This window comes from Abrus precatorius, unplaced genomic scaffold, assembly GCF_003935025.1.
Source record: "Abrus precatorius isolate BTA unplaced genomic scaffold, Abrus_2018 Scaffold7, whole genome shotgun sequence".
In the NCBI taxonomy this organism is placed as follows: domain Eukaryota; kingdom Viridiplantae; phylum Streptophyta; class Magnoliopsida; order Fabales; family Fabaceae; genus Abrus; species Abrus precatorius.
In genome coordinates this window covers 9,445,345-9,455,741 of record NW_020874417.1, presented here as the reverse complement: position 1 = coordinate 9,455,741, position 10,397 = coordinate 9,445,345, and the positions used below count along the sequence as shown (strand labels likewise).

The 10,397-nt window shown below is 28.7% G+C and overlaps 1 protein-coding gene across 1 annotated transcript; it reads left to right on the top strand.

Annotated features, from left to right (window-relative positions):
- Positions 1–5,523: 5,523 nt before the first annotated feature.
- Positions 5,524–8,655, top strand: LOC113873738 (probable 2-oxoglutarate-dependent dioxygenase AOP1). The gene is made up of 3 exons (XM_027512022.1): positions 5,524–5,882; positions 7,499–7,826; positions 8,413–8,655. Exons 1-3 carry the CDS (start codon positions 5,524–5,526, stop codon positions 8,653–8,655), a joined length of 930 nt encoding a protein of 309 aa, XP_027367823.1.
- Positions 8,656–10,397: the final 1,742 nt, after the last annotated feature.

Sequence of the window (10,397 nt, the reverse complement as noted above, 5' to 3'; positions counted from 1 at the left end):
TTCTGATCAAACAAGTACTTCAAACTCTTATGAGCACTAAACACCTCAAATCTCGCCCCAAATAGATAATGTCTCCATATCTTTAGGGCAAAAACCACTGCGGCTAATTCTAGGTCATGAGTAGGATAATTAACTTGATGAGGACGCAACTGCCTTGAAGCATAAGCAACTATCCTTCCATCCTGCATCAAGATACAAACAAGCCCTTGCCCAGATGCATCACAATACACATCAAACTTTTGTTCTAGATTAGGCAAAATTAAGACAAGGGCAGTTGTTAACTTTTCTTTCAGCTTTTGGAAACTAGCTTCACACTCTTCATTCCACACAAACTCCTTTCCTTTTCTTATTAATTTCGTCAAAGGAAAAGCTATTTTAGAAAATCCTTCAATAAATTTTCTATAATAGCCAACTAGTCCCAGAAAACTGTGAATTTCTGTGGGATTAGGCCTTGGCCATTGAGCCATTGCCTCCACCTTTACTGGATCCACCATAATGCCATCTTTTGATACCACATGTCCCAAAAATTAGATTTGTGGTAACCAAAATTCACACTTAGAGAAAGCATACAACTATCTTTCTCTTAGTATCTGCAAAACAATTTTCAAGTGTTCTACATGTTCTTCATGAGTCTTGGAATAAATCAGAATATCATCTATAAATACTACAACAAATTTATCCAAAAACTCATGAAAAATTCTATTCATGTAGTCCATGAATACTGCAGGAGCATTAGTCACACCAAATGGCATAACTAGATACTCATAGTGGCTATAGCGGGTTCTAAACGCTGTCTTGGGAATATCCTCACTCTTGACTATGATCTGATAATAACCAGATCGCAAATCAATCTTCGAAAATACGAAAGCTCCTCGTAACTGATCCATCAAATCATCAATTCGAGGAATAGGATACTTGTTCTTTATTATTACCTTATTCAACTGCCTATAATCAACATACATCCTCATGCTCCTATCTTTCTTTTTCACCAAAAGAATAGGTGCTCCCCAAGGTGACACATTTGACCTTATAAACCTTTTCTGCAATAATTCTTCTACCTGTTTCTTACCTAAGCCAAATCCACTGGTGACATCCTATATGGTGCAACAAAAATAGGATTTGCTCCCGAATAAGATCAATAGTAAATTCAATCTCTCTTTCCGATGGCAATTCAGTAACATCATCAGGAAAAACTTCTAAAAAATCTCTAATCACTGGGATATACTCAGGCTTCATTTCCTTTTCAGTCTCAATTGAAAATAGAACCATAAAAGCCTTAGCACTCATTAGATTTTCCAATGGATTTGGACCTAAGAGTTTAGCACTTTCTGATACTTTAGTGCCAAAAATCAAAACTTTCTCTTTACAGTCTAATAGAACATGATTGGATGACAACCAATCCATTCTGAAAATTACATCAAGTTGGGAAAGAGGAAAACAAATCAAATTTATACTAAAACTCCTACCATGTACCATCATAGGACAACCTAAACACGCAGAAGAAGTTGTTACAGGCTTACCCGTAGGAGTAGATACAATAACATCACAAGACAATTCAAATTCAGGTAATTCTAGACATCTCATACAGTCCACAGAAATAAAGAAATGAGTAGCACCAGAATCAAACAACACATCTATAAGTCGGTCTTTTATGATACATTTACCTCTAATAAGCTCCTCTGATTTTGAAGCCTCAGCTCCATACATAAATACATCTAGTTCAAGTAATTTACATCTAACATGTCATATTAGCAAATAATCATTTCATATTCTAGTATATCTATCACACAACACAGACATGTTAGTCCCATACCCCAGTCTGGTCTGGATAAACTGCTCTAATACCAAAATTGTAACGCCTTATATTTCTTTCCTCAATATATGATAATTTTTCATAAATATTTAAATGGTAAAGTAAATTTTCTTTCAAAAACTCTCTAATAAGAAAGAGACACTGAAATGATATAAGGTTCATATAAGTACTTTAGAAAAACAAAAGATTCTAAAATTTTCATCAGCAACAAACAGAAATAGCAGTTTTACAACTGTTTCAAAAGAATGCTATAGAACTGAAATTATCCATTACATAACTCAAAATAACTAAGTCCTATAGCAATTCTCATCCATCCATGCACTGTGAGCCTGGTACTATTTGTTCAGATTTCCTGAAAATGTTGTGTAAGAGTGAGTCTCTACCCTACCACTCATACATCACACATATTCATCACAAAACACATCTTATCACGATTAAAGAAAACATCATGGCATTACATATCACAATGTCATATAAATCATGTTTTCATCTCAACACATATGATATTCCATAGATTCACAATTTCTTTTACTTTTATCCATGCTTACCGTGCCCTGTGGCCACAGTTATCTTATGCCTTTATCTTGAGGTCTTACACATCCATGTAAATAGTCGCCAGATGGTCCAATGCAATACGGATACAACGCATGCAATAGACGGTCCCTTAGCAAAGGTAATGGTCAGGAGTCAAGTTGAGAAATGAGTGTGTGGCCATGTGGTGCATTCGAACACAATACTCTGTGCACAATCCTGAATGTCACTCACCACCCTACATTTCTCCAAGATATACCAGATCGTCTCCATCTTCCATTCCCAAGTGTATCTCTGTAACTATTTACATCATATCTTTTTCCATTTCATACTCTTTCAAGTATATTCACATGTTTACATATGCTATTTTTCATGTTCACACATATTTTTTCATTATATTTCTACATACTTTTCATCAAATCATAGCATATTCACAATACGTATCATTTTTACATGAAACACAATATATTCAAACATGAAACATCCATCTCTTTGTATATTTCGTATCACAAAATCATAAAATCATATCATCCATCCTCAATATACCTTATCATACACTATTTGAACATAATATCACATTTTCACCATGTATTCATCACAAAATCACATAAACAACCAATTATTCTCACTTTTCACTGATTATTTCTCATAAAACAAGGATTATTCTACATATAGTCACATACATGACAAGATCTATGAGAATACAAGTAATAACCATAACAAAATGATAAAGTAGAGCCCCCTAACCTCAAAACAGAGCTTTTACAAAGGTTTAACCGAAGATTTAACTCTAGAACGAAGTTTTTCCTAAGAATACCATGAACATCTATAAGAAAAAGAAGAAGAAGAAGATAAACGAATGGTAAATCTAACTTTAAACTTAGAGAAACTTACTTGAAATCCTTTAGAACGGACGTAGAATCACAGATCTGAAGAGAAATCTAAGTTTAGGAGGTTTAGTATGAGAGAAAATGGCGAGATATAGCCTTAGAACCTTTGAGAACCTTGGATAGGAGTAAAGAAATGAAAATTTCATGTGAACTCCCCTATTTATAGAAAATTTTTGAAGATGTCAGCGTCAATGTGATGTAAGCAATGATGTCAGCGTCAACATGATGTAAGTGATAATGTCAGCGTGATGTCACCGATGATGTCAGCATGAGATCAGCAATGACATAAGCGATGATGTTAGCGTGAGGTCGCTGATGACATAAGCGATGATGTCAGCATGATGTCGCCAATGACATCAGCGTGATGTTACCGATGACATCAGCGTGGTGTCACTGTTGACATCAGGGGCTACTGTACATACACAGTTTCTTTTTGCTCACAAAGTACTACAGATTTTTCTCAATAATATACTACAGGCATGACACAAAGTACAGGATGTTACATCATACATGGCAAATAACTCCAAGATGCACGATGAATTATACCAATTAATCTAATGATTGTTGTTATTAAATCAACTCAATTTTGGAGATCCCATTATATGTTACCTAATGTACTTTTACAACATGCAACTTTTAAACCGTAACATTTATTTGTTTGTTGGTTGAGCATTTTGTTTAACATTTATTTTAGAAACATAGTACTTATTTTTAAGTAAAATATGCAATGTGTCATATTTCCTTAAATCAATAAATTATGAAGGTGTTAGTTGCGATATTCATCAACTTTAGCAGATATTTTATATATATATATATATATATATTTTAGATTAACATTTATGATTTCTCTAATAATAATATTAATATTTTTTAATTTAATTATTAATTTAATTATCTATCAATATAAAATTAACATTAAAAATCTTTTCACGAGAGGTAATCAAGCCCTCTCAATTACAAATGTGTAGTAAATTTATCGAATATGAAACATGAACACAGTGTGGATAGTCCATCATCGATCCCAGGGAATTAATCTTCCTTTTCTTTGTTGCTCATGCATGCTGCAAAATCCTTCCTTAGTCATTTTTGTCATTAGATTTTTTCAATTTATAGAAGTTATTGAACTAGTCAAGTTTACTTTCTTTATTTCATTCTTTAAGATTAAATTAGTTTATTATTTATTTTTTTATATTTAAATATAATGTGTCTTTTCTTTAAATATAGATTAATCACTCAGTAAGCTTTAATATTATATAATTTACATATTTTGTAATCCTATCTGCATAACTTTAAAATATAAATATTATTCATAATAAGTTATAAATGTATATAATTTGGTAAGGAAAAAATGTACATGTACTTCAGAAAAAAGAAAAAATAAATCCATTTTAAATATTTATAATATGCATCATAAAATTAAAATATTTATATTAGGAATTTTTAAAACATGACAAAGATAACTCACTTGTATAATAAATTACAAAGAGAAATTCAATTCCACTTGAATTGTAACATACTTTCCTAATCTGTTCATTTTATCTTTTTAAGGATCAAAACTTAGGTTGTTTTAATGTTATTATTTATTTAAACTTAAAATTTTACTTTAATAATATAATCAATCTAGAAAATAGAAATTTAATATATATATATATATATTATTTAAATAAAAATTTAATTTTAATTAAAATAGCACCATAAACATATGAAATACAACACTTACGTCTCATCTTATTTTTTTATTTCTCTCGCATACTATTACTTAAATTTAATCATTCTAAAATTTAAATTTACACCCTATGTTAGATTAATAGATATATAAATATTGTATTTTAATACAGTTAATTTACTTTAAAAAATTTTCTTTATTTTAATTATTTTATTTATTCATATAATAAAATAGAATCCTTATTATCAATATTAAGATATATCTTTTATCAAATTTTTTCTTTAAAATACATGATTTTATTATTATAAACTAATGATGGTGTTTTCTATTATATTTATTTAATTTACCTAATTGTAAAAATTTTAGCATTATTACGGAGTACTTATTAATATATAGTACTAATCACGGGCAAGATTCTAAACACATATGATGAGATGATTAGATTTAATTTAATAATATTTATGATAAAATAGTCAACCAAATGAATAATTGAGTGATTGACAACTTGCTTTGGCTCCCAATCCAAGAAGGGAACTCCCTAATATAAAATCGTATAGAAAGAAGGTAGCTATTGTATGTGAAAGTACAATACACCAATAAAGTTAGGTACTACACAGCATACAATGGCTTTTCCTCTTCCTGTGGTTGACTTCAACGATGAAAACCTCAAGCCTGGTAGCGAAGCATGGCATTCAGCTTGTGACGTAGTGAGAACTGCACTAGAGGATCATGGATGTTACATTGCACGCTACCAAATTGATGAAGAGCTTCGAAACTATGTGGTCTCTGCAATGGACCAACTATTTGAACTTCCTTTGGAAACGAGAAAACAAGAGACTAGTGACAAGCCTTTCCATAGCTACGCTGGGCAATTCCCCTTAATTCCCCTCTATGAATCGCTAGGCATAGAAGATCCATTGACTATTTCTGCATGTAAAAAATTCGAACACATAATGTGGCCACAAGGAAATGATCGTTTCAGGTAGGTGATAACTATTTCCACGAATACACAACTTAAAAACTTAAAGGTATGTTTTAAAAATTGCAAACAAACATGATCATGACATTTAACATAGAAAATCACCTAAAGATGGAGTGTCATTCAATTAATTAATGTCAACGGCATGAATATCTTTATTTTTTTACTTCTAACTAAGTTAGTACTTTCTATAATTGTAGGTATTCTTTTTAATTGCATCTCTTCATTCATTCTTTCCTTTTTTTCTCTATCCGTTAACAATGAAATCACTTACTATTTTTTTTTGTTTACTGCTATTTCATTCATTTAGAAGTGAACTATTTAGTTAACAAAACATATACACTTAAGTTTTAACGAGATAAAGAATTACTTTTAGTTTGTAATAAAAAAACTCAAAAATGCAAAAATTTTGAATCTCAAACATACAAATTCACATTTAAACATAATAATAATTTAATTTTGATTTTTAATTAAAAAAACTCACTAGAAAAATATTTTCAAATTTTAGATTCGTCATTCATACTTTAAAAAACAATCATACAAACTAGTGACACTTGGAGAGAGATTATATGAATTGCTTTCCAAGTACATCATCCACTTTGGATAACAGTTAGGGGTAAAAATAGGTTAAGCTAAGTTAGGCTTTGCATAAATACACTTGGGCTATCTAATAATTTTGAAACCTAAGTCTGACTTATTATCTGTTATAGGCTTTTTATTAAGTCTAATATGACCTTTTTAAAACCCTACTTTGACCTATTAGCTTTTTTAATCACCTACTTTGTAGTAAAAATAAGTTATATATAATATAACATAAACAAATGCACAAAAAGATGATGAATGATATGAGATGAGATAAACTAGCGATATATACAAGTAAGACTCTCTCTTTTAGAAAGTATGTAATAGAGAAACTCTTCAACTCTAACGAAAAGGATTAAAACTTTTATTTAAAATTTAATTTATTTTAAAATTTAATTTATTTGATATATTAATATAAATTTTATGAGTTTTAAATAGACCTAATAAATTTTTTCTTAAGCTCAAACTTGAGCTATTTAATTAATTAAGCTTTTTAAAAAGATTAAATTAAATCTATTAATTCAAAATCACTCTCTTAACGTCTTTTTTATTGTAGTGTGTTTAATAATTTTTTATAAAATATGAGATTAATTTTTTAATTGTTGATTTAAATATTTTTAATTGTATATATGATTTAGTTGAAAATATTTTATAAAAAAATATTTGATCAGACACTTATTTCACCTATTCTATGTACGGGTACACTGCCTGAAAACGTGAAAAATAAAAGAACTAATTAATTTTAATTGTATAATTATTTATATGCAATTAAGTTTAATTTATTCAAAATTAATTTTTTATATGTTGTTTTATAACAAGTGTGTGAAAGAGATAAATAAATAATTATATCCTTAAATATTATCATAAATTATCAAAATTCAAGAGTAAAAAGTAATTTTCCTTTTTATAAAAAGTGAATTGTCATCCCTTAACATAAAAATGAACTCCAGGTATTGTAGCCAATTATCAATTTGTTTATATTATTGTCATGACATTCAATGCAATTGCTCATCGTAACGTGCCTTTTACCTCCTTAGTGAAAGTATCCATGAGTATGCGAAGCTGTTGGCAGAATTTGACGGTTTGACGAAGCGAATGGTGATTGAGAGCTATGGTGTGGACATGAAACACTGCGATTCTATCATAAAATCAACCAATTATCTTCTTCGCTGCTTCAAGTACAGAGCACCCCAAAGGGATGAGAGTAATTTGGCACTTAATCCTCACACTGACTTGAGCTTCAATTCCATAATGCATCAGCTGAATAACGTTAATGGCTTGGAAATCAAATTGAAGAATGGAGAGTGGTACAACGTTGATGCCTCACCCTCCTTCATCGTCGTCATGGCCGGCGATGCTTTTCAGGTGAGTCGAGATCACTTGTTGTTTCTCCTCAATTTTTTAGTTGTTTTTATTAAGAAATCTAAAATTATTTGTTGGATAAAAGAAAATTCAAAGAAAATAACATTTGAGTAAGTCATTCGGTCGTAAAGAAACCTTGTCGGGGTCAATACATTATTGTGAAAAATGATATTCTTACAAAAGTTATTTTACAATAATTTATATAAAAATATAAAATTAGAATAATGTATAACTTTCAACATATACATTTTTTAATTAATAAATCAAATAATGATATAGTTTTATCTTTTTATACTCTTCTATGAATTGTCTTAAAAATATGTGTGCCTAGAGTAAATGGTCAAGATATTCTTAAAGCTTGCACAAAATTCTCATATTATTTCTCTCTTCTCATATCATATATATATATACATATATAATAAGTAACTTTTAAATAACTCTTACTAAAGACACTCGATGTTTTATTAATCAACCTTGTAATTGCCACGCAGCCATTTGGGGGCAAAACAAGGCCAGTAGTACCTAATGTTTGGTAACAAAAATGCCATTTTGATTTATGAACTTAAAATAAATTCATTTCATGGTCTAGTGTTGGAGTAATGGCAGGATACGTTCATGCGAACACCGAGTTACGATGAATGCGAAGAAAATAAGGTACTGCATGGGATTCTCATCTTTTTGTGGTGAGATGATGCAGATACCAAAGGAGCTAGTTGATGAGAAGCATCCCTTGCGTTATAAACCACTTGACCATTATGGGTACCTTCGTTTCTTTGAGAAAGAGAGAATCAAAGAAACAAATTCTCGATTAAATGCGTATTGTGGGGTATAATACCTACAGTGATATCAAGAGTCACTATGCCAAGTTGTATGTCGTTTTTGCTATTGCTCTTCTAATGTGATTTTAATTTAGGTATTTCCTACAAGTTCTTGTTAATGAATGAAGGCATATTTGGAACTCCAAAGTTACTAGTCCTGGCATCAGCAGGCAGATGAATTGCATTGTATTCAATGATTATTGTGCTGTCGCAAGCGTATGCTTTTGTTAAGTAATGAAAGATGCTATCTTCTTCATAAAGATTATATTATTTATTACCAAATATTCATGATAATTATTTAAATGTATTCAATTAATATAGGTGGGAAATAGTTAGAAAGTAAGAATAATTAGCAGTAATACACTAAGGCTAGAAGTCAATATTTACGAACCTTTTAAGAATTAATTAACTGTAATATGAATTTATAACCAAATAAAAAATAATGCTCTTGCCAAATCTTGATTTATTATAAAAGGAAACTATCCTAAGTTAATTATTGTTCAATGAAAGTTATTTCCGATCGTATAAAGAATTTATTTCATGACTTATCCAATTTTAAAAAAGCATGAATTTTTTATACTTTAATTTTATTGTGATGAAAAAAAGATGAAGATAATTAAAGGCTTTTTATCTCAAAAAAATTCATTTTAAAATCCTATTTTTAATTTTGATATCTTTTAAAACTATTATTTTGTTTAGACTTTTTTCTTTGTCACATTCACATGATGTATTGTACTTGAGTTATATTAATATTTTTAAATTAAGTACTGTATTTTTTAGATTAATAATTATTTTGACTTTGGCATGTGCTAGCATAAGTATCAAGAAAAAAAAGCAAGAATTAATTATTTTTTTTGAATTTCAATATCATATGTATTATGATGATACTTGTCACGTGGTATAGCACTATACAAGTATGAACTTAAAGAAAAATGACATTAGTTTAAAATGAATGGCTTAAAAAAAAGGAAATCAAATGGCTTAATCTGAATAAGTCTCGCCTCCGTTAAGGTGACAACAGCATCACCCAATCCATGTTGATACTTATATTGCAGCACATATGGCAATTAGAGTAATAGGCAACGCAAACCCTTTTTTCCTCCCTCTATCTTCTTTTCCTATTTTTGCCATCATAGGAGCTTCTAGCATTCTAGCTTATTCTAAGTAAATTTATTTAAGATTTTTGTTTTTCTAGTGTAATACTTTAAGATAATTTATCTGTTAATATTTATTATTTAAAATTTTTTAATTTTAATAAATTAAAATAACGATTTTATATATTATCATTTTAAGTGGTGGTGTTAATTTTGAATTATAATTTTGTGCCTACCGGAGATTAGTGAAAAACTTATATGATTTTTCTTATATTTTTGCATGATTTTATTAGAATATTTTATATTTATTAATTTTAAATAAAAATTATTTTAATATGTGGTTTATTTTAAATTTAGTTGTTAAATATAAAATTACGGTATATTTTAGAATTATTTATTTATGAAAAAACTAGTTATATAGAGTAAATTTTCAAAATTAGGTATTTATGAAAAGATTAATATTCATTTTTGTTAAAGATTAATTGACACTGAATGTAAATTATAAAATTTTGAGTGAAATTAAAAATAATTAAAAATTATTTATTAGATTTATTTATAATATTTGTAATTGACATAAATTTGAAATAAATATATTAATTTTTATGTTTTTATTTATATAATTGACGTAAACATAGTAAGTTATATTTGAAAAAAATTATTAA

Bases quoted from the DNA above. Each gene is read 5' to 3' on its own strand.
- LOC113873738 (XM_027512022.1), top strand. From the start codon at position 5,524: ATGGCTTTTCCTCTTCCTGTGGTTGACTTCAACGATGAAAACCTCAAG. The intron at 5,883-7,498 runs GTAGGTGATAAC...TTACCTCCTTAG, and splicing joins CAAGGAAATGATCGTTTCAG to TGAAAGTATCCATGAGTATG. The intron at 7,827-8,412 runs GTGAGTCGAGAT...TTCATGGTCTAG, and splicing joins TGGCCGGCGATGCTTTTCAG to TGTTGGAGTAATGGCAGGAT.